This window comes from Haliotis cracherodii, unplaced genomic scaffold, assembly GCF_022045235.1.
Source record: "Haliotis cracherodii isolate W230 unplaced genomic scaffold, xgHalCrac1.p SCAF_5, whole genome shotgun sequence".
In the NCBI taxonomy this organism is placed as follows: domain Eukaryota; kingdom Metazoa; phylum Mollusca; class Gastropoda; order Lepetellida; family Haliotidae; genus Haliotis; species Haliotis cracherodii.
The window spans coordinates 15,354,722-15,381,422 of record NW_027266308.1 but is presented as its reverse complement, the minus strand read 5'-3'; the positions used below and the strand labels follow the sequence as shown (position 1 = coordinate 15,381,422).

Genomic DNA, 26,701 nt, shown 5'->3' with positions numbered 1-26,701 from the left:
GACAAGTACTGCTGAAATGTTCACATAGTACTTGCAGTTGAATATTTACATGTTTATGCCATCGAGTTTGTCTGTTTGATTAACGTAATGTTTGTTTGTTTTGTTGTTTTACGCCGCACTCAGCAATATTTCAGCTATATGACGGCGGTCTGTAAATAATCGAGTCTGGACCAGACAATCTAGTGATTGACATCATGGGAATTGATCCAAGCAAATGGGATACGATGACATGTATCAACCAAGCCAGCGAGCCTGACCACCCGATCCCGTTAGTCGCCTCTTACGACAAGCATAGCCGCCTTTTACGGCAAGCATGGGTTACTGAAGATCTATTCTATCCCGGCTCTTCACGGGTCCACCGTAATGTCTAGAGAACTGTGAGGGACGGAGTTCCAGATACGCCACCTAGAGATAGACGTCCAACGTCCTCTTCAGATTTGTACGCCATCCAACATCTTCAGGAAGGATTTACGTCAACTTCAGCTACTTCTTGCGCAAGAACTCGTTCTGTAAAGTGCCGTTATCTTCAATGAGCAGTGTGCCCAAACCCTATGTCTGGTGAACGTTTCATACAGAGTAACTGCGTCTGTACTTTAATAAAGCAAGGTCGAACAGGTCAGTAAGGGCTTTACTCGGTGGTCAGTAATATGAAATTTGTGTCATGGACATGTGCTCTGGACTGATTTCGCGAGCAATGGTCAATGCCGCCGGGACACTATGATCAATTAGATGGACACAGCGGTGTTCTCCCTTGGCTTGCCGTCATCCGGGCACGCCAGCCTTCCTTCTTCGCCAGCATCAGTCACCTTTAATAGAAGCAAAGGGCAAAGAGGACAACCCTAGCCTCGGCGGGGCCCCTGGCTCATGTCATTATGATAAAATGCCAAAGCGTATATGTAAGGGACTGGTCACTGATTATTCCTTATTAACGAAAGTGACCTAAGGTGAAATGACGTTTTAGGTCACGATTATTGCACTTATATCGCAACGTGCCAGGCAGGGTAACAACAAGTACCATCTTCTGACGTTTTTCGGTGTGACGCGGCCGGGGATTCGACAATAATGGGCGGTTGGGTAGCCTAGTTGTTAAAGCTTTCGCTGATCGGAGATTATTTTCTGGTATTAGTACTGATTAGGCTTCTTGGTTAGGCAGCACCATGACCATGGCTTTCACTAAGTGCTACCCCTAGCTCTGCTCCCACAACAAATTAGCATGCCGCGATTTAACTTAAATACTACTTAAGCAGCGTAAAACCAATTTACCCACTCACTCAGAATCACGTAATAATATCGAAACAATTGCATCATTGCAAAACATGCTACACGTGTATTAATTATAATATAGCTATATCGCCTTAAACAGTCGATCCTGGACCAGGTAAACCACTGATAGCAAGAGCACAGTCTCACGCCCTCATGATCTATCGTCCTCCCAGAACCCCACGGTGACGACCCATATCACACGGCAAAGTGTCGCCAGGTTAACGTTTGACGCACACGTTCATCTCTCTATAGCATCACAGTAGAAGAGGCGGCAGGTTATATCACATTCACCCTAGTCTGTTTATGTACAAAACATAATGCACGCCTAAGTAAACATGTTGCTTTACACAAACATAAAAGTCTAGGTGATACATGTCGACAAACATAGTAGCAGTAATACGGTTTCCTGTTGCCGATGGAGCTTCTCGTTTAACACAGCCCCCTGATGGAGCTTCTCGTTTGACACAGCCCCCTGATGGAGCTTTTCGTTTAACACAGCCCCCTGATGGAGCTTCTCGTTTAACACAGCCCCCTGATGGAGCTTCTCGTTTGACACAGCCCCCTGATGGAGCTTTTCGTTTAACACAGCCCCCTGATGGAGCTTCTCGTTTGACACAGCCCCCTGATGGTGCTTCTCGTTTGACACAGCCCCCTGATGGAGCTTCTCGTTTGACACAGCCCCCTGATGGTGCTTCTCGTTTAACACAGCCCCCTGATGGTGCTTCTCGTTTGACACAGCCCCCTGATGGAGCTTCTCGTTTGAAACAGCCCCCTGATGGAGCTGCTCGTTTAACACAGCCCCCTGATGGAGCTGCTCGTTTGACACAGCCCCCTGATGGTGCTTCTCGTTTAACACAGCCCCCCGATGGTGCTTCTCGTTTAACACAGCCCCCTGATTGTGCTTTTCGTTTAACACAGCCCCCTGATGGAGCTTCTCGTTTAACACAGCCCCCTGAAGGAGCTTCTCGTTTAACACAGCCCCTTGATGGAGCTTCTCGTTTAACACAGCCCCCTGGTGGAGCTTCTCGTTTAACACAGCCCCCTGAAGGAGCTTCTCGTTTAACACAGCCCCCTGATGGAGCTTCTCGTTTAACACAGCCCCCTGAAGGAGCTTCTCGTTTAATACAGCCCCCTGATGGAGCTTCTCGTTTAACACAGCCCCCTGAAGGTGCTTCTCGTTTAACACAGACCCCTGATGAGGCTACCTGGGGCTAAGCGTAAAAAGAATGTTCTTTGTGTGAATACAAGTTTAGCATGCCGTGTTCGCATGTTACTTGTATGTTAATGTGCTTCTGCAAGTAACACATTCGATCAACACAGGACAACCTTTCTGTCAATGTTAACTCGTGATTATTAAACAACTGTATGTGGATACGTGTTTGTCCTTGAAAAGGTCAATCACATTAATGTATACATCGCTCAAACAGTATAAGTCAAGGTGTAAGTAACGCATAGGTAAGCATGCTTGATACAACCTACAGGTCATGTGCTCAATTTCAACAATTAGGTCATGTGCTGGATTTAAAACGACATGGCATGCGTTTGATTTCCGATGGGGCATGTACATATACTTGATTTCTGATATGGCATGTACTTGATGTCAAACGATATGGCATGTGTTTGATTTTCGATAGGGCATCTGCTGGATTTCAACAAAAAGGGCATGCGCTTGATTTCAACCGATATGGCTTGTCCTTGTTTTCAACTCATGTGGCATGTGTTTGATTTCAACAAATAGGGCATGTACATGATTTCCGATGGGGCATGTATTTAATTTAAACAGATAGAGCATGTATTTGATTTAAACAGATAGGACATGTGTTTGATTTCAACAGTTAGGGGGTGTACTTAATTTCCGATAGAGCATGTGTTTTATGTCAAGAGGCAAGGCATGTGCTTCATTTCAACAGATACGGCATGTGTTTGATTTGAAGAGATAGTCTATTTGCCTGATTTCAACAGATATGAATTTTTAATAGAAAAGTCAGATTGGGCCGGAGCCAAGGAACCTTGCTACCTACAGAGCTACTGAACAGTTTGATCCCTCAATCAAACACAGGAGCCAAAGTAAAGGAACATGAATATCTTAGTCTTTAAGATGGTATGTATGGCCTTTCATGATCCTTTCGCCACAAGAACATTAAGACTATTCATAGTACACATAAATCTCAAATGTCAACGCTAAAGATTAACCAGTCTCGATTATCTGCCGAAACAGTGAAAATTATATGAAATATCACTGAAAATCAGAGATCATATACAGGACTACACAAATGTCTAAGAAAGCATGTATTCGTGAAAAAATGCATCCTTGTTTGGTCTTTCTTCAGATATGAATCATTCCCAACAAGGATGTGTGTTGCAGGCATCCATTCACCACCTTCCCATCAGGATCATAGAAATCAAGAAAAACAAAGGATGTCTATTCAGTCATTATCCTTTCATCACAATCATATTAGGATTATTTACGTCACATATAACAAAGGGTGTATATTTCAGACTGGGTCATTATCCTTTCAAAACCTTAACATTAAGATTATATACACCACACATAACAAAGGCAACATGTTTTTGTCTAACAATCCCCTTGATAACCTTTTCGATCTTGTGTACGTCACATGAGACGTCATATACAGTCAGATACAGCAACATATGTTCTCTTAATGACTGTATTCACCGCCATTACGGTATTACTAAACCATTCATTATATCGATGGGTGTCTGCGATAGCAGGTTGCCTACGGCGGTGCGTGATCTCCGACTATTTGGTGACGGAGTAGCCCGAGAGATGGCTGTGTACCTATTTCTGTAATTAAGGCACTAAAATATTATTGTGGTAATATGTCCCTTAAAAAGGCCTCGGGAAGAGAGTACATCTTGGATGAGTTAAGGAATATTATTTAATATTCCTTTTGATGTTGTTCTTTCGTATAGTGACACACACGTTGCATCTCCACGTCGGATATAATCTACTTATAAGTTTTTAAGCCCTAGACCGGAGAGGTAACGGTGTTAGAACCTACACCGAAACGTCACTCTTAATTGCAATAAAGAAGTTGTTCATCAAAAAAAATATCCTTACATAGTACTCCAGCTTCTAAATGCCTATCAAAGAAGTTAATGGAAAACATTATTTGAAAAATTGATTTAACATAAACTCTAAATTATTCATATCACAATTCCAAGTTTCTGACTATATAGAATATTACTTTTTTGTAGTTTTGCAGAAATGACAATGCCATCAGTTGAAATAACATACAGAAGGAATCTCCTGGGGAAATGATAATATTCGCAAATAGAATCCAGTGGCACTCTAATGGCTCGTCCCTCAATATATTATAGGATACAACGTGAAAAAGAAATGAGATATGGTCTGAATGGTAAATGGAAACACGTGAGATAAAAGTAAACTTGTACACAGCATTAGTATTGATCTTCATGCTACTGTTGTGTAATATGAATAAGGCTAGAAAGAAAAGTCAGATTTATTATACATTAAAACCCAGACACGATGCCGCTCAACACAACGCACAATGCACAACGTGTATGTTAATGTCATGTTTCTATCAAATCCATAGAGGTTTGGGGATGGTAAATATCCTGTATTAGGAATAAACATTGTATTTAGCGAGCCTTGGCGAGCTAAATACATATTGTTTATTCCTAATACAGGATATTTACCATCCCAAAACACACGAACGTGATAACCCCTTTATAATATAATGTCATTCTTCAATTCTGTGCTTGAAAATCACTTTCCTTCTCTCACAAACATTACCGAAACATTGCAAGTTTTCCTGGAATGTGCGCATCAATATATATATTACGTCACAGGGTAATTGATGTGTCAGTCGGACAGTGACAGTAGCCAATATAGTTTCAACTGAAACAAGTTTCTTATACAGTGGCTAAACAACATGTACGGAAACCAACAATTACCTACACGAATTGTTTTACTTACCTTTCGCGGCAACCCATCGGTCTGTCCGCTAGAGTAACTGCCCTTTGTCAAAGGGAAGCTACTCTAACCCTAGTCTATGAGACGTCACGGCCACATGCACGCAGTCAGACGTTGTTGACCATAGTCGTGTCCTGTCATAACGTTACGGAGTGCAGTCAGATGTACACACAGCGACAAAACGAAACAAGGTTACAATTCAAACATATTTCGGCCAAATCCAACTTTTAAAATTTGTGGAAAAGGTTCCAAGCCGCAGAAGTCTACAAGCACAGACATGGCTACTTAACCCGCTTGGCTAGGACTAGTGCCCTCGCAAAATTGTTTCGCAGTTTATGTCTCCAAAGTTGCCCAAACTTGTAAAATGCTTTCGCTACGTCACAGTCAGACACTGATTTTCAGTATATTAGACTGTTCTTTTGATAATGATAGCAATTATCCCAGTAGTTTCTCCAGATTCCCGATGGTTAATTCTGACTCGATCGCCGAATGACGAGGGCGACGCCATGTTTGTTTGTAAACAGTGAAAGTAGTCCCTACTTGACATCTCTATTTGCACCTCTATCCGTATATGACCACAACGGATATCGTTTTTATCCGTTGGCTTTATCCTGAAGAAAAACCTACCCATTATATGATAAACAATGATATCAATACTTTTGCCTTGTTGGTTTGTTGTTTAATGCCACACACAGCAATATTCCGGCTAAATAACAGCGGTCTGTAAATCATGGAGTCTGGACCAGACAATGTAGTGATTAACATCAGGAAATCGACCCACACAAATGGGATACGATGACATGCATCAACCAAGTCAGCGAGCCTGACAACCCGATCCCGTTAGTCGCTGAAGATGAATTCTAACCCGGATCTTCACGTGTTCACGGGTTCACAGGTTCAATACTTTTGCATTCTAGGAACGAGACAACATGGCTATGAACTTTAACATCAGTTCGGATTAAATTTCTAAATTTGATGCACCCGTGACCACAATGATGTCTGGTGGAATTCTCTTTTTTGACAGGTACCCGTGTTTTTTAAGGTGAACAATTGACTTGCCACTGGGGAGAGGATACTTTCGCCTTTTCGCGAACACATGGTATAATCACGATTTGATAATGAGTCATAAACTCATGCTATAGTCGGAAACGTACAATTGAGATTTCTTTTGACTATGGAAAGGATTTTTTGTCGCTTTTATTTAAATAAATGAGTTCATGGTATTCAATTGGATTCTTAAATTTGAAAATGTGCCACTTTGGCAAGAAAATGACTTTTAGCATGTTATTAATGTCGATTCTTTTGTCATTTTGACAATATAGTTTCTTTCAATTTTTCGATGTGATCATATTAAATTTCACTGATGACTTTAATTCTCATTAACGTTTCGGTTTGTTTAAAAACATTAATTAGAAAAATATATCTTGCGAAGGAATTAAACCAAACAATAGTGAAGTTCACACTCGGCATCCCCCGTAATATGGCTGGAATATTGCGTGCAACTATACTCTCTCACTAGCGTGTAACTGACCGTGTATATTTCAGTGAACATAATCCCGAAGAACTAATGATAGATGAACGTTGTCTGACTTACTAGTGATGGGGTTTCAGGGGATTCAAGGAGATGTCTTCACTCCCACGCCATGCTTCGATTCCCAGGAAGGTTCTAATTCTGGGTGTCAGTTGCTGCAATATTACTAACGCGTCACCCATTCACTTGAGCACTCGCTGGGGTATCATTTGGCATAGTTACGAGACACTGAAACCTCCTTATCATGGAATTGTGTTGTTGTTGTTTTTGGCTATATGAAGGTGGTCTGTAAACAATCGCGTCTGAACCGCATCATGAGCATCGATCTACGCATTGGGGTACGATGACATACTTCAACCAAGGCACCGAGCCTGACAATCCGATCCCGTAAGTCGCCTCTTACGACAAGCAGGAGTTGCTGAATATGACATGAGTGCACTGTTAAAATTATTTTCGGCACTATGATCCATTTTCGGTACTCACCTTTTCTCGAAATTCGGATAACTCGATATGTTGTCGATGATTCAAAGGATTTCGAGTTAACAAGAAAAGGTTTTAACCTCTCATGCAACTACCTGTATGTGTGGATCATTCATGAAAAACAGTATTCAATTTGGTTCATTCATTCTTGGACCCGTGAAGATTCGGATAGAGAATAGATCTTCAGCAACCCATACTTGTCGTAAAAGGCGACTATTCTTGTCGTAATATGCGACTAACGGGATCGGTTGGTCAGGCTCGCTGACTTGGTTGATGCATGTTATCTATCTCAATTGCGTGGATCGATACTCATGATCTCAATCACTTGATTGTCTGGTCCAGACTCGATTATTTTACAGACCGACGTCATAAAGCTGGAATAATGCTAGCGCGGTGGAATATTGCTAGTGTGGCGTTGGATACAAACAAAGAAACAAATATGATTCATTCTTCAGGCAGGTACACGTGAGTAACAATATCGATTTCTCTAGTACCGTTCAACCATTGCATGTCAACGGAAATAAACTTATATTACATACAATACATATGCAGATGCACTGCTATACACCACTCAGTGTCAGTGTGTGAAGTTGACTTTAATGAAATATGATGAATACTAAAACGATTCACTTGGTGCAATCCCACTTCCCTTGTTATGAATGTTCATGGTTACAAGAGTGATTGTCATGCAGAACCTGTAACATGTATGTCCTTACACTGGGATAGACACTCCCTGGAGGATAGGAATGTAAATTAAGCGCACAATGAGGCCGCGGTATAGAATGTCATGTGCTTTGAGCATTACTGTTGTGTGGTTTTTGAAGTGACCTGTTGTTGTTGTTGTTGCTGTTGTTGTTGCTGTGGTTGTTGTCATCATCATCATCATCATCATCATTACTATTATTATCATTATAATTTACAGATTAAAATATAAATTGAGCAAAGAGGGTTTGGGTGATCCTGGCACAGTCGTGCTGGTTAGGCCCATCATCAGCTCAGGGCCCTTGCCCCCTCTACACGCAGCCCAGACAGGGAATGAGACTTCTCCCAGGAAGTGCTGCCTAGTCAAACCTACCCAGAACTTTTCGGAGAATGTGAAGACTCCCCAACACTGCAGCCTTTTGCATTACCCAGATTGTCAGAAGGGCTGTATTCCTGGTAGCAAACCCGGGATGCAAGCGTGTCATTTCGAAAGCGAGGTCCGCATATTTGCCATGTTTTTTCCACAATCTCGTCAATTAAATTACTGTCAAAAGGGACAGAAACTTCAATGATATAAGGACAAGATCAGGTTTGTTGGCCTGGATATGTCTGAGGCTGTATACGGGCCTATTCCAAAGGATTTTGTATTTATCATTTTCCATGACGCCCTCTACATATTCCGGGTCTTACCAAGGATGGACGGTAATTATTATTATTATTATTAGCAGTAGTAGTAGTAGTAGTAGTAGTAGTAGTAGTAGTAGTATCGTCGTTCTGCAGATTTCATTTTTGTACCTTAGATAAAGTTGTGATGGAATTAACATCAATAAAAGTGACACAGCCGAGAACGCATAATACTTTAAATTGTGTAATCATGATTCGTCATGGTTAATACCTGAATGAGTGGGGAGTGAGTTGGGTGTAATGATTATTGTGGAAAGAAGTAATGTGGGTCTTATACGTTTACCACATTAGCGAAGTCTACGGGAATGGTGCTGACAAAGAAGGATCATAACAGGGCGCATCTTGTATTCGGACCCACGACCATAGAATTCTGGCACATCTGAGGGAAGCAGTCTGTGCAGAGCGACTGGGCTACCCATGTACAGGTTTGGCACATGGTACTTAGAGAGGGTGTTACCTTGTACTAGGGCGTCCGTAACTGGGTGTCATCGTGCCTTAAGAACACGGGTCGTTGTTCATGCTATCAACCACTGGTTTGCCTGGCGCAGACTCGAGATAGCGGGAAAATTACACATAACGAACTGCGGCGAACAAACACTGACTCACTCATTGATGTTTGCAACTTGTTCAGTGGCAGTGAAAGGTTTAATGTGGAACTGATCTCACGTTACCGCCTGATGTGCCTGATGGTCAGGTTGCGACCCCAACAGCTAGCCTAGTGTCTAGTCAACCAGTGCTACCAGTGACCCTGCTGCGTCAGCGTCTCCGACATCTACAGTACTCCCAGCAGTCATTACTCTGCGAGAGAGAGAGAGAGAGAGAGAGAGAGAGAGAGAGAGAGAGAGAGAGAGAGAGAGAGAGAGAGAGAGACTTGTTCTCATCATTACCTCACGTTTGAAATTATAACAGAACCTCATCATGAGATTGTGACGATATCTGTGAATGTCGTAACAAACGTAATGTGAAGATACATATCACCGTGCCTGTTTCAACACAAATAGTTATGTAAATTTATTTTTAAAAACCGTTTGGGACTTCAACTGAAATGGTTTATGTAAAATATTTGTCCACATAAACAAGTCTGTTTTGAATTGCATTGTAAAACACGAGGGGAATGTTTTAGACGCAGTTTGGCTTGGAACAGTCATCATGACATGTGCTGAGTAGGTAAAACGTAATATACCAACCGTATGAAAACGCATGCAAGCCTATATCATACGACCCGGATTCTGGACATACAGTTGTGTGGAATACATTGAACACAAGCGGCAATATCTTGTTTTCCAATACCACGACTCAGCATTTTTTTATGACAATGAAAACAATGAGGCTGACGAATGCAATGCTCACCTTACAGACACTGATACTGCCTCGTTTACTGGAAATGTCATTTCCTAATCGAGAGTCGGTAACACAACAAGCAAACGACTTTTGGCGGCCATGTTGAATGTTGATTAAATGTCAGCGAAAGAGGTGGTCACCCAATTTTGTCACAACTATTAGGGAGGAGGCATGAAAAAAGTCACACTTCTGTTTTTTCAAATAAGTATTTCATATATTTGAACATTATTTAGGGGCTGGTCGTTTAGTATATGGGGGGTTATGATAAAATGTTACATAAAATGGGAAGGGGTGGGAGGTCTGCATATGAAACTAGCCTGAGACCAATCTCGCCGCCGCTCTATGATAAATGACCAGTCCCTTGGACCAGGCATCAGGCATATTCTTTTGGTTTACGGATTTTCATGGTGAAAGATTTTGTCGGTAGGTTAAAAAAAGTAAAGAACATGTTCTATTTAAGAATTTTTGAATCATCTCAAAGTTTTATTTTGATCGGTAGGTGATGAAAGAGTTTGTTTGGGTTCTTATGAATATTTCAAATATATAATCTGACATTTGCATTAATTGAAATTGTTATTGTCAAAGTGATCCTTACCGTCGGAGGTATGTAAAAAATCTTGTCATTCTCATTATTTTCTTCTGAATTTTGGATATACACCTGCATAACGATGTGCATGCACATGTGTGTGTGTGTGTGTGTGTGTGTGTGTGTGTGTGTGTGTGTGTGTTTGTGTCTGTGTGTCTGTGTCTGCTTGTACCAGTCCGAACTAATGCCGATAATGCTAGCCCACTGAGATACCATGCCGTAGCTTAGCATGGATACCCTACTAAGACACTCTTTTGTGTCGAGCGCCAGCAGGGTAACAAAAGGTACCATCTTTTAACATCCTTTGGTATGACGCGAGCTTCCGTTCTCCGGGCTGGATAACTGGAAGTCGGATGACGTGTTTCACTGCCCCAAACATAACACCCTCTGTCCATGTACGTGAGCCTCCTGGTGCTGCTCGGTGTCAGTGTGCGTACAGCTCGCGATTGGCTAACACAACATTAAATCACATTATTCGTTTCCTGTAAATTGCAAAGTCGGGTAAATCAATATCTGTATATTTGCTGATCAGAACAAAAGTAAGCCAGATTTCACTGTGAAATAATTGTTAGCGTTACCTAAAAGTTGCAGAAATAAACATGTCGCCTAGGAACAAGATGGTCCTACGTCCACATTTGACCAAAAATGATGTGGTTGTTTTGCATTCTCTCTCCAAAAGTTGGTTCTTTTCTAACATTGTTGAAAACTTCATGAAGCCTCTATTGATGACAAGTAAAGTCAGTGATTCTATGTCCATAAACTCATAAGTGGCAAACTCATAATGGTTCTATGTCCATTAAAAAAATTGAAACATCATGTGGCCAGGAGATAAGACCACTTACTTTCAAATCATTTGAAGACAGAACCATTCGGGTATCATTTATCAACTGTAGAATGTGAACATTGGGAGTGAATTTTGTGATCTGTTATATGAAATACTGAATAAAATTGGATGAATTCATTGCCCTGTTCTGGCTGAAGTGTTGGATCTGTCCTTTGGGTGATAAGTACGGTCCAGAATAAACTAAAGTTACTAATGGAGATAGAACAATATGGATCTGAAAACAACTGTCCGAACTTCTTCGGTATTCTTACATTAAAATAACATTTAACTGTAAATGAGAATATGGATATTAACTTTTGCTTTAAAAAACTTTTCAATTAATTTGTATTTGTATGTTTTTTGTAAAAAAATGCATGTTGTGTGTAAAGTTTATATTATATAAATAACACTGCAAATTATATCACTCCAAATATAATGTTATTTAATCCAAACTTGTAAAAGTGGAGATAGGACATTCTATACTAGGTTGAAACAAATTATGATGCCACCATTTCAATATATGTTGTTGATAATTATGTTGTTAATATGTTTCTAAGGTGCGTTATGTTCATGGTACTGTTGTGTATGTTGTACATGTTATGCGGTTGTCATCTAATGTTGCCAGGTGCAATCTCGTTACTACTATGTTGCTACATTTTATGTTACTACTGTGTTTATTTTATATTACTGCTTCGTTGCTAATTTATCATTTTCTTATTGTTAAGCTGTTATCGTGGCCGCTTCATGTGGGAGAAAGGCCCAGAGTGATGCAGGTCTCAAATGTTTACCACTTTGGAGAAACCCACGAACACATGTATGGTGCTGACCTAGAAACATAATCAGGGCCGACCGGGATTCGACCCACGACCATAGGATCCTGCACAGCTAATTGCGGCGCCTCAGACCACAGTTTCTACTTCTTTGATACTACAATGTTGCTACTTAACTTTCCGATGATAGTACCATATTACTGTTATCACTACGTATCACTGCTATGATGATGTTGATACTATTTTACAACAGTATCACCAGATGACATGACCCAGCAAATCATCTTTCTGCCCCTTTGGGGGATATAGTACCCCTATTTCCAGGATGTGGGAGTAGAATGTCTGGGTCGAAGTTGGTATTTCTAAACATGGGATGCATACGTGACAATAGTTATATTTCGTGTCCAGAGTGGTTTTGTAACCATAGGTTTTATACATGGCTATATGCATCTTGCAGTATGTCTGGTCCAGAGAGGTATTTTAACCATAGGGTGTATACAAGACCATGGCTATATACGCATCTTGCAGTATGTCTGGTCCAGAGAGGTATTTTAACTATAGGGTGTATACATGACCATGGCTATACAAGCATCTTGCAGTATGTCTGGTCCGGAGAGGTCTTTTAACCATAGTGTGTGTACCCGACAATTGCTATATAAGCATCTTGCGGTATGTCTGGTCCAGAGAGGTACTTTAACCATAGGGTGTATACATGACCATGGCTATATACGCAACAGTCGGGATTTGTTTGTCTCACTATGTGTCCAGTACGGTGTCCGGATCCAAGACAAAGACAAATAAACAAATAAATCAAACAAACACACACACATACACACACGGTGCAATAACTGAAGAGAATTATTTATCTGACATTTACCACACTGACCATAGCAAACTCACTGCCAGTCAATTACCTAGCAAATGTCAAACGGCCATCTTAGGAATATCAGACACAGCTACAGAACAAAGGATTGTGAATCTATATTCGAATGTGACGAACAACACAGCACCGAATTCAGTGTCGCCAGCCTTGGATTCTGGTCATTGTGTTCTTATAGGCATGCTGCTGGCTTGCTCGCTAATTTGCCGATCGACACGGGGCTTGAGTAGCCGCCCTGCTGAGGTTGGACCATTTCTTGTAAGGTCGACCGGTTCGGATGTCTCTCATAGGGCAGGGAGTGGGGTGGGTGGGCAGGAAGGAGGGGTGTTACGACGTAATTGTAATAAAAAGGTAAATTGTAATACTTGCAGCAAATTGTAATAATTTTGACGTAAATTGTAATAATATTTGACGTAAATTGTAATAAAAATTGACGTAAATTGTAATAATCTCTACTTGCGGTAAAATGTAATAAATTCTTACGTAAATTGTTATAACCTTACTACCGTAGTGTCCAAGACGCCAATTGACTAGAAATGATCTTTGTCAGTTCAGCTTGTGTTTCACATGTACAATTCGAGAAATACTGTGTATGATGACAAACGTACAAAACTGTTAAGTTACGGATGGTTGGTATAGGCTTTTTCGTACAATCGTCTTTAAAGGGTGGTGTCAACATAGTGAAAGACATTTATTGGAAGTGATGTTTGTGGCATGCTATCATCTACGTAGAAGATACTATCATCTGCGTAGAAAATACTATCATCTAAGTAAAAGATACTCTCATCTACGTAGAAGATACTTTCATCTACGTATATGATAGTATCTTCTACGTAGATGATAGTATGCCATCTACATACTATCGTCCACTTACATACTTTCATCTACGTACATGATGGGGTTGTAGGGGACAGAAAGGGGTTGTGGTTGAGTAGAAATGAATTGGAAGCTTAAAGTTGATAATGTACGTATATCTTGGCGATTTTATACTTGAGTATTAAGAAGGCCACAGACTTACAGTACATTAAAAGTTAGTACAATCAGAGGAGAAGAGTCTATATATTTCCTGTACCTTATAGCAGGATAAATAGACACACACATTTTGTAAAAGTAAGCAATTCAAATTGTTTAACAGAGATGTGGATTTAAAGAAATTGGGATTGACATATTCAGGGATATACTTAATCCTTGATATTGTTCGTATACCGGAAAGAATGAGAGTGTGGGTGTTGTTTCACGTAACAGAAAGCAATCTTTCAGTTATACCATGGCGTTTGGAGGTGATGTGGAATTGGATTTAACGTCGCGTCCAAGATAATCGCACTTATATAGCGACGTGCGTGCACGTGTGTGTGCTTGGTTGCTTGTACTAGTCCGGACTGATGCTGGTTTATAGTGCCAGCCCACTGAGATACCATGCCGCAGTTTAACATGAATACCCCACTCAGACACAGTATACGGACTCCGAGCCGTCAAGTCCTTGTTTTAGCAACTTAATGCCGAGCGGCAGACAGGGTAATAGCAAGTACCATCTTTTAACGTCTTTTGGTATGACGCTGCAGGAGATCGAACCCCGCAACTTCCTCTCTCAGGGCGGACGCTCTACCTCTAGACCACGGAGGTGGTTATGGCGTTTGGAAATAATCTAGCCACGACAAGATGGTTGGTAGCAAAGATCTATTGGGATACGCTGAGACTTCGTGATAGTACCTGCTGGAAGCGCCGCTTAACACCATTCACTCATTCACTCTGTTTACATGAGAGATATTCACGGATTGTTGTCTCTGTTATTTTAGTTATTGTTAATAGTAAAACACAAAGCTACATTGTACGTCACGTTCCATCCGCCAAAGGTTATCTGTTATCTTGAACACGTGACATATTAGGGCACCACGACTACAGATCCTTCTTTTGGAGGTGACAAATATTGTGTCTAGTCTTGTATTGATTAAAGAGTACTTTGATTGACAGGATGCAAAAGCCCCGGTGCCTGTTTACTTTCCACTGTCTTTGTACAATCAGTTGCATCTTCGCTGGAGATAATCAACATCCTGCTGGGGTCATCGACTGATTGTGTTTCTTTTTTTTAATAATTCATACCGACAAGGATAAGACAGACACGCTCCAACGCTCGAACAGATCTAAGCATGCATGCAGAGTGTAAGCATGCACTTTCTACGAATATTTCAAAGAGCGCCATATCACTCTTGCTCAAAACAGTGAGTGAGTGAGTGAGTGTATGGTTTTACGCCGCTTTTAGCAATATTTCAGCAATATAACGGCTGGGGACACCAGAAATGGGCTTCACACATCGAACCCGGGTCTAACTTCTAGGCTACCCGACCGCACTCTTGTCAAAAGAACTGAGCTGGTTTAAGGCCTTAGTAAAACTCCTAAGGATATTTTCACATTTGACGCATCAGTGACAGAAATGATGTCAGATGCAATTCCCTATTTTGACTTGTACCATGACTTTGCATGTGTTTGTGATGGGTGCCATCGGCGGGGCACCTTTTCGTGAACACCTGGTGTCATCACTGTTTGATAGTGATTCAGCAACATATGTTTATGAAGCAGTCGGAATCTACAATGGCAAGGAGGCTTCTTATGATTATGGATGGGGTGTCAAGTGGGTAGAGAACACTATTGCAGGGACATTTAACTATAGCAGTAGATAAAAACACAATTCATAGCGATGCTATTGGTACTCTACAACCTTACACGTATTCGAGTACATACAGCAAGCAGGGTTGTAAGAGCGAAAACAATATAATGAAACAATCAATTGAACGAAAACACATTATATAAATATCATAAATATATATTGTACAGACACATGCACATGCGTTCTTAGGGCATTGGGAACGTTTGCTTGTCACTCCAAAAGCCATTGTTCGATTCCCCACATATGTACAATGTCTGAAGCCTATTTTTTGTGTCCCCCGCTGTGATATTGCTGGAATATTATAGTCACTCACTAACTCTCTTACTCACTTAGTCCAAAGATACAAATATCAACACGAAGCTTTTTCAATGAAGATCAAAGGCAACACTAGGTCACAAATTTATGTCTGTAATGCTGTGTGTTGAATCTTGTACAAGCAGCATCTTCAGGGTCCGATGTCAACAAATTTGAGACAACGATGACTTATTCAATTCAGCACACCCGAACTGGATAGCTTTAACATAAGAATATGACGCGTCTAAACTCCATTCACTGGTTCAAACGACGGTCTTTTTTTACTACTTGATTAATAAATATGTCATCTTGAGTGTATTTGTTCATATCTGTGTTGCTAATTTTGAGAATGAATAATAAAAAAATCATTCTCGTTTACTACAGTGAACAATAGGAAAGAACATGTATTATTCATAATAACCGATATGAATAAGAATTCAACATGACCTTTGTCAACGTGAACTTCGTGTACATATACATGTACATGTAGAGAGAAAGAGAGAAAGATACACACAGAGAGAGCCTGCGTGTGTGTGAGAGAGTGCGTGCGTGCGTGTGTGTGTGTGTGTGTGCGTGAGTGCGTGCATGCGTGCGTGTGTGTGTGTGTACGTGTGTAGCCGTACAATGTCGGTTATATAGTGCTAGTCCACTGAGATACCATGCTGCAATGGTGACATCCGCAACAAACACGGGCAAAGGCAAGTCAATTATTTACCTAAAAATACACTGACCAGAAAACATCGATAAGTCAAAATAGGGAATTGCATCGGATATAATTTTGGTCGCTAATACATCATTTTTAGATGTGTCCTCGGCATGGCTACCTGTTTTTGAAAGTTGTACAAAACATTTGATTGTTGTAACCCTGATCAAATCCGTATCAATCATTGAGAAGCATATAACGACGTAGATGTATTTACACGATTAATCATATGTCATGAATAAACGAACCTCCACTAATAGGTCTTCATAGATCAACTTAGTATTTATATGATATGGAGATCGTATAACTGATGCACAATATTAAGTCATGGCATCATTACACATAATCTTCATCACTTACTGCGGGTAGGCGAATGTAAGGTTTCAGGCGAGGAAATGGCCCCGAAATACTGAGAACCGTCTCTTCACTAAACCTACGCATGGGCTATATTAACACAACGGCATTGCAACATACAGTAGTATCAGTGATACCTCAAATTGATGTGTCTTAACTGGCAAATCCAATTATATCTTGTTATCCCATATGGCATCACTTCTTTTCCTTATTTCTCACCCACCTGTACAACATTTAAATAGATTTCTGTCTACTAGTGTATATCACGTGTCAGTTTCGTGTGGGGGACGTGGTTCGTATACAGACAGAAGGGGTAGAATCTGTTTGATCTAACGGTATTTACGACATTAAGTATTGTTCACATAAATCTACATGTACCATGCGAGTTTTGAATTGACATTTCGACCAGCCTACATAATGTTGTTATTCACACGTGGCAGACATGACATCACCGCTTATAAGTCCTAATAGAATCAGAACAAGTATTCATGGAATAATGTAGATGCTATACAGTTTCGTGGTAAATAATGACGATGTTTTATAGTTAGCTCAACGGTCCTGTAGAGTCGGGTTCGATTCCAAACTTGGTAAGGCTTTGGGAAACATAATCACGTCGTTATGCTTATTCACCAACATAATAACGGCGTGATACCTATTCGCTGACACTATAACGGCGCGATACCTACTTACTGACACTATAACGGCGTGATACCTACTTACTGACACTAGAACGTCGTGACACCTGCTCACTGACACTATAACGGCGTGCTACCTGCTCACTGACACTATAACGGCGTGATACATACTCACTGACACTATAACGGCGTGACACCTGCTCACTGACACTATAACGGCGTGACACCTGCTCACTGACACTATAACGGCGTGACACCTGCTCAAGGACACTATTATGGCGTGACACCTGCTCACTGACACTAGAACGGCGTGACACCTGCTCACTGACACTATAAAGGCGTGACACCTACTTACCGACACTATAACAGCGTGACACCTGCTCACTGACACAATAACGGCGTGATACCTACTCACTGACACTATAAAGGCGTGACATCTATTCACTGACACTATAACGGCACAATACCTACTCACTGACACTATCAATGCATAGTGCCTGCTCATTAACATAATAACGGCGTAATGCCATTTCGCTGACATAATAACTGCACAACGCCTACTCACTGACACTATAAAGGCATAATTCCTGCTCACTAACATAATAACAGTGTATTGCCTACTCACATTATAACGGTAACTATAATGTCTGCTCACTAACGTAAGAACGCGATGACGCCGACTCACTGACACTATATGACGTCGCAATGCCAACTCACTAACATGACAACGTATCCCAATTGCGAGGATCGATGCTCATCTGGTCCAGACTCGATTATTTATAAACCGAAGCCAGATAGCTGGAGTATTGCTGAATGCGGCGTTAAGCAAACAAAGAAACAAAAACATGACAACGATGTTGTACCAGTTCACCAAAAGCAAACCTGTGTCATCACAACGGAAACTGAGTCTTTTCTGTACAGTAGAAAAAAGCGGATGTGGTAATAAACCTGTAGATAGTACACACCACTGAATGTTGGCGTGACCATATGCCATGATGGCATATACACCATGTCATTTATAATGTTCTAAGGAGCTGCATCTCGAGTTGTACCACTAAATAATGTCAGGATTCCATGATCGTGGACTCGAAAACCGTTTTACTCCTAGGTTTCGGGGTAAACATCAACGACCTGTGTCACTTCTGTCTTTCCACCCCCTAAAAAAAAAAAGCTAACATGCCGTGTTATAAGTTGAAAATACACAAACAGCGTTAAATCCATCTGACTCTCTGTGTTTGTTTGTTGATGTTTAACACCTCACTCAACAACATTGCACTGCGGCGGTCTGTAATAAGTCTGGGCCAGACAATCCAGTGATTGCATCATCCATCGACACAGTTGAGATACGATAACCATGTCCCCGGCCGAGCCTAGGCAACCGATCCCGTGGGTTATGTGAAGGCCAAGGTCAGAGTTAAAACACACAGAGCTAAAATAATATAGATCTAGCTGGATCTAGATCTAAGAAAACTGCAGTTGTAAACCCAGGTCATTCGCTGTATAATGAATACCCTTAAAGACCTAATTAGTTATTCTCTACCATCTATGTCATAGTCTCACGTACATTTGGTAAAAACACTCAGTCCTGTCAATTATTTACCTGGCACCATTGTTCGTAAGATGCCGATGAAGAAGCAATCATCAAAGGTACTGTGATTCCAGTGAACAGTTAGCTTGCCGTTATAGGAATCAATACGGACATACCCGGAGAGACAAAGATATCGACTGTGTTCGAGTATTATGAAAGTAAATGATAACGACTGCCTTGGGGTGAGTTTGCCATACAAATATGTGACAATAAATGGGTTCGTTTTTATTTCCTTTGTATTTAATAAATACGACAAAACCTTTTCCGATGAAGTGCATATTGGAACAGAGGCCACCACAATACTGATTCCATGGATGACGGAATGATGGGGTATAGTCATCTAGAGTTGTTGTTGGCTTTATAAACCCAACTCCTTCTACTCCTTCATACAGATACGTTGTACAAGATGTATGGATTTCAACATCTGTTTGTTTCGAGGCTGCTTTTTGCCCCTTCGTCTTTCACTTGGTGAATGGAAAACGTCGTCTCAAAACGTGAAAATAAAAGCGACAGACCCTCCCGCAAGCAAACTGCAGAAGAATTATGTCGCATTTGTCTATAACTTGCCACAATATAAATGCCTTGAAAAACTATTCCACAGTCCATATTACCTCATCCTTGGTCCTGAAATCTCTGCGGTCTAGCGGAGAGAGCGTTTGCCCGGACACACACACACACACACACACACACACACACACACACACACACACTTATATATATACTTATACTTATATCCATCCATTTATATATATAAACACACACGTCGCTATGTTGGTACAATAATCTTTAACCCCCTTCCACCTCACCGTCATGGTGATTATTGACTGTATATCGAGTCATCCCCAGTTCGAAGTGGGTGGATGAAGAAGAAAAGGAGTCTGCCCGGACCGCAGGTTGCATTCAGGTAACGAGGTGCCACAAGTGAAAGCAGCGCTATAACAAATTACCTTCACACACTGAACATTTGTTTTATCGATTAAATGTGAAAACATTAACGTCCAAGCAGTTCAGCTGTTGCTTATATGAATCAGCCTCTGTCTAGGGCTGACGTTAAATATTTGCTTAAAGGTACACGTGATACAGACGAAATGGTAATTATTCAGAATGAATACTAGGTGTTAGGGACACAGCCACGAACTGGGAGGAACTGTGGCGAATGCAGATCACAAAGCTAAAATCTCTTTCAGGGTAAGACTACTACATATGAGTAAACAAAAATATATTCTGTTTATGGGAGAGTAGATGACATTATTGAAAGAGGAAAAACCTAAGTCATTGCAACATGCTTGAGGTCTGGTCATCCTACGAGATGGGGCGGTTAATATATGTATCTGCGTGTATCTATGTTTGTGTGTGTATGTGCGTGTGTGTGTGTGTAACTTGTTTCTGTGTGTGTCTGTCCATGTGCGTATCTTATGTGTCTCTGTGCATGCGTATGTATCTGTATTCGACTCTCTCTCTCTCTCTCTCTCTCTCTCTCTCTCTCTCTCTCTCTCTCTCTCTCTCTCTCTCTCTCTCTCTCCGTGAGATAAATACTCAATACATACGGCGATCAATTATGATAATTTCATAAATACGTTACTAGCATAAACCGAATCAATAACATTATCGATCGCCTTTCAATTCCTTACATGTATTTTCTCAATACTTCACTGACATGTATCACTGGCGCTCGGGAAGTGGGACTTGACACTCGGAATAAAATTAATATGTCCTAATATCAATTATGAACATGAACACCCTGATGAGTCAGTTAAACGTACACAATGACGCCTTTTCAATACACCAGATCAGATTAACAGGTTTCCGGATATACGAAGCACGAATTGTCATGGCGATGAAGCGTTTTGCCGAACTTTGCTCTCCTTAACGCTACTACACAGTGTCACAACACAGTGTCACAATACAGTTTAGCCTGAGGATCATCGACTAGCAACAGGAATTAACCAGGGACAATCTCTGTTTTCATTATTCGTATCTCGTCTTGTAGTCTAATGTTATTTAATAATAATAATAATAAAAATATTAATAATAATAATAACACTGATATATGCATTTTATAGCGCTGCATTCACATAAGTGCTCTGTGCGCTTTATTTAAGGCTACACATATCATTCACACAAATGACAAACACAAAAGATAGCTATGTGTGAATAACAGCAGCGCAGTAAAAAAAATGTAATACGTGTCAGTGTCCGGTACATCATCGTCTCTGGACCAGACAAACATGTGGTTGATGTTATGAATACGTCGCCCACACCGTCGATCAAAGGTGACACACAATCAACTGAGTCAAAGAGCCTGACTGGCTCGTGTTGGGAGATAGTGAGCAACTTTGGCATTTACGCCACTTTCAGCAATCTTCAGGAATATACGAGAAGGGGACAGCAGAAATGCCTTCACACATCGTACCCATATGGGGAATCGAACAAGGGCTTTCGAAATGACATCCGACTGTCGTTAATGCAAGTTTAATAAACATCGGATACCCCAATCTGGTTGTCGTGAATACAAGTATAATACACATCAGATATAGGTGTATGACAATTACCCGTTTAATAGCCACACGCCCACTACATCAGAATGTGTTTTTCTATTTCTGTGGACACTTTATTTGTGTTTATAATTGATAGCGGACAATGTATCATATATGACGTCATACGTATTCACCCAAATCCAAACGACATCGACATATTTGGAAATTCAATAGAACCAAATTATATATGAGATACCGTTAAAATAGTGTTAACGCTACCTGGGGATAGCGTAAGAGGCGTTATGAACACTATAGTTGGTTAACTCTGCTTTGAACAGTATTACCATTATACCAGGGGGTTCGTTTGGTGTGGGAGGGAATCCCGAAGTGATGTGGATCATAGATGTCTGTCATTTGGTGAAACCAACACGAGTAGGAGTGGCAAACTCGCCAAAATAACCGGTCGGAACACGTATTCGAACTCTTAGTGGGAAGAATTCAGATAATTTACTCAAACCCAATCACGTGCAGAAAGAGTTGACATCGCTCACAACATACAACTCTCGTGTCCCTATAGCAGCTGATGAGGAATCAATTGTTTATGCTTGTTGTAGCTTTTGCGTCGTATGTGATGTCTGACTAATTCATTACATATGATCAGAAGGTATATTGATAATTATTCTAGGCATGTCAACATGTTTAGCTACACAGAGACATTAGTGAGATTCCTAAACATAAGTTGATTTCAGATTATTGACTATTCACACCATACCATTCATATATCAATTAGATGCACTATGTAGAAGTGCTCACATCGACAAAGTGGCAATCACAACGGATATGAATTTAATTGAATATGTCACCTAATACCAACGTATTTGATGGGTGACTCACGACTATACTGCCGTTCACGGCACATGTCGACACAATCACAATAACAGCTGTGTGCAGGACAGTGTGTCAACAGAAACATAACAACGCACCTTACACAAGTAAAAAACAACAACGTCACTTACCCATTCCAGGAATAAAGACATTCAACACTAAACAGAAAACTGCAACTGGCTTCGACATGGCAGGAATTGAGTCCCTAAGACTAGTGTCTCCTTCAGTTAATTTCTCCTTTGACCTGTGAAGCATAACAGAGGGCGGGGGTCCCACAATATACCCCGGGAGCACCGGTCGACCATACCCCCCTTGGTAAGCTTTCCTCTGCAGCCTTGGGGAGGGGGTGGGTGTCGACGACCCGCCGCTGTACACAACCTGCATGGCGTACACAGTATGGGTACAGCTTGTAATTGATGGCTCTTCAAGCGAGGAGAGTTGGCGCTTTACATAAAACGTCTTGATCCAGTCTCAGACAAACACGATAGGGAATCCAGCTCCTTTTGTGTGCTGTGCTGATGGTAGCGATCTTACCTTCCTCTTCGTCGCTTCATGCGTTCTGTCGTTACTTAGGCGATTTCTGTTTGGATGCCTCAACGAATTGATCTGGCGGTAGCCGGTGCGAATCCTGGACAGGTAGATCTGGAATCGGATGGGGTGAAGAGAAGATGACGAAGTTGAACATTTATACAAAGCTGATAAGTGTATACAGAAAGTAGGCTATGCTGTCTATCAGCTGTCCCCAGCTTCAACTGAGGACTACAATGTTGTCGCGGATACTCCTCGAGGGATACTGGATACGATCAGGTTGAGGCTGTGGTCGAGTGGTAATGGGCAGTGAACGCTGAATGACCATTCTGGTCATCTGTCCGACCCGTTCGCACATGGACGGTGTGACAGGCTGATTGAGTTAGGAATCCGACATCGATTTGTTCCCTGTCGTACCGGTTGCTGCACTGAGGCAGTTGGAAACAGCTGGTTGGGGGACGGCTTTGTCAATTAATAACTCGATCCACGGTTATTTCACGGCCAGCTTCTCGCCACCCACGGTGGACTAACATGTAGCTCTGAATAGGACTTTCTTTCGCAAGAGTTCTCCGTTTCATTGATACACCTTCGCAGGTCGAGATGTAGAACCAGGAATTATATTAGCAGTGTGGTTTTCCTTGTTCGTGTCTATGTGGGGATTGTGTGTATAATACCAGTCATTGCGTCTCAGTCGCCCAACATCTTGGTTTTGTTTTACGAAGATTTTGTTGGATGGGGCATCACCAAACTGAGTATTTTGTTATGTCAAGAATTTTAAGAACATTACAGTTCACTTTAGTAGATAATGTTTCATAGCAGGATCCGCTGGTCGTGAGGTCGAATCTACCATTCTGGTCCTTGGTTTGTCAGTACCACGTCCGACAGGTGGTAGTATGTTCTGTATCAGAGGGGTTCAGTGTGGCTTTGGAATTTTAATAATTGGGATATTTAGGTTGAAGGGATGGGTGAAAGATAGGGTAAGTTACTGGGTATCGGAGTTTGAATATCTAGGTTGAAGGGGTCGGAGGGGGATGGAGGGGGTGGGGGTGGGGGGGGGGGGGGGGTTACTGTGTATAAGAGTTTGAATATTTAGATTGAAGGGGTCGGGGGGAGATGGGGGAGGTTACTGGGTATCGGGGTTTGAATATTTAGGTTGAAGGGGTCGGGGGGAGATGGGGGAGGTTACTGGGTATCGGGGTTTGAATATTTAGGTTGAAGGGGTCGGGGGGAGATGGGGGAGGTTACTGGGTATCGGGGTTTGAATATTTAGGTTGAAGGGGTCGGGGGGAGATGGGGGAGGTTACTGGGTATCGGAGTTTGAATATTTAGGTTGAAGGGTAAATGATGTGGGTGGTTACTGGTTAAAGTGGCGCCAAGCAGCCGATCACTGTCCTTTGTGGCATAATGCTACATATGCCCCAGTAACATTGAACACACGTGCACATACCGCAACATCATCCCCTTGTCAGAAGAGCGTATGCAATGATGGCGAATAATCTAGACATTCCCCTGAAGGAGTCAACAGAGATTTAAAAAGACTAAACTAATTTCGACGCGATGATCATAAAAAAGGCGCAAATACGCACACAATGTATATCATTGAACATAATTCGATACAATATGTTTATTAAAATAACTGTACTTAAAGACTGATGAGAATCAACACAGATGTAATGTCATGCCTACCCAGAATGTATTGTCAAACAAACTGATTCTAACAGTTACCGCAACTATGCATGTTGTTACCTTCAGTACATTGTAGAAATTTCAAATTATTGAAAGAAAAATACTTTTCCACAAATATTAGCTTCCGAGGGAGGCTGCTGACAAGTATGCTGTTTCAATGAAGGTGATAATTTTGGTTACAAACTTTTGATGGCATTGACCAATCAGAATCGAGTATTCCATATTCGTGGTAGAATCGGGATTGAATGCAGTACCAATAGGTCACTATCTAACCGGCTTCGTGATTAAGCGGCCTAAATTTATATTCGCAGTGTCTCCTGTCAAAACACTTAGTCATAAAAGATAGTTTAAATAAATTGGATACTTTTTAAATGTTGCCTTAAACAACGTACTTCTGACTGTGCTACTGAGGCAATTGTATATTACGACAATAGGAGCCCGACAGTTATCATATTTGATAATTGCCACGATGTGCGTGTGTGTGTTGTCGTAATATTGTGGATAAACGTCAGAGTATTAGATGCTATTCTCGGGGATGTTGATGTAAATGCCGTCACCTCGTGAGATCAATACGGTTGTCATTCCTCGGGATGAAAAAATGTCCTACCTTCACAGCAGAATTATGTTGGGGCTTAGCCGCTGTATGGCGTATTATGTGACGTGTCATCTCTTAATACTCTGTACTTGTGTGAATGGGTCATTTTCGTTATATGAAAACTGTTTTGCAAGATTAGTTTCTGACATTTAAGTACTGTGTGTGAGATAAATGGGGGAAGGGGGCAAGCATTCTAAAACATTCGAACAATTTATGTGTGAGCGGGTATTTATCAAAAGGAATATGAACTCAAGACATTAAAGACAGACGACTCCTCTTGGCTGATATTCAGTAATGAATTCTGCCCGAGGGGATTCAGGGTTAGAATTGGTCCCTAGCAACCTATGCTGGTCGTTAGAGACGACCAAATCGATCTGGTGGTCAGGTTCGGCGACTTGGTTGATAGCACCGACGTTGTTCACAATATCAATCACTGGATCGTCTGGTCTGGATTCGATTATGTACAGACCGTCGTCATATAACAAGGTATGCATCCAGTGCACGCTGAAGAGCGCCACACAACTGATAAATACAAAGAAAATTATTTTTTTTCTATTGTGTTTCTTCCTCCACACATGACTGCATTTCAAGTCTGAACTCTTTCATCCAGTATCGATGTTCCTTATTGATGTCTTGCCAACGCTGACAAAGAACAATTGCAGACTTGGAAATATTAACCAAGCGGAGATGCACATCGGTTATGTCCTAGCGTTTCCTCTCAGTAGCCCTTACCGTGTGTAACCAACATCTACGTCTAGTCTACCGGCACAATGAAAGCTCATATTCCATGCACGAGAGACGGATCATGTCTCATGTTGATGGAATGGTATTTGGCGGAGAACTAAGCGGATCTCGACCACATTGGTCTTAATTTAGCAGACGTGCATTCCGACAGACGACAACATGCGACTGCACGCTGTTCATGCTTGGAATGTTGTTTACGAATGTGTTACATGTAATTATGTTGCCGCCATTTTGGCGATAGCTGATCACGTCGGATGACAAACAAAACCGTCCTTGACCTGTCTGTGACCTCTGTGGCAATTTTAAGATTGGGACGTATTTAGTTGGTGTAACTAGTGTGCGTCCATGTATTTTAGCATGTCAAGGGTATATTTGCATTCCAAATATTATATATCTATTAAACAGATTATATGTTAACCACATTGGTGCTACCCACGAGCACAGTAAATGCTTCGTCGATGCATAGAGTCTTGGAGACAAGGACTGCTTTTCAGATAGCGCCAACTTGGAAGTAGAGGAAACATATGTT

The 26,701-nt window shown here is 41.3% G+C and overlaps 1 protein-coding gene across 2 annotated transcripts in view; it reads right to left on the bottom strand.

Annotated features, from left to right (window-relative positions):
* Positions 1-23,591, bottom strand: part of LOC139442983 (uncharacterized) — a 57,013-nt gene extending 33,422 nt beyond the window's left edge. For both annotated transcript variants that reach the window (XM_071223912.1, XM_071223913.1), the window contains exon 1: positions 22,751-23,591. In XM_071223912.1, coding sequence (XP_071080013.1) covers positions 22,751-23,003 — 253 coding nt within the window. In that variant the 5' untranslated portion in view covers positions 23,004-23,591. The remainder of the gene's footprint in view (positions 1-22,750) is intronic.
* Positions 23,592-26,701: the final 3,110 nt, after the last annotated feature.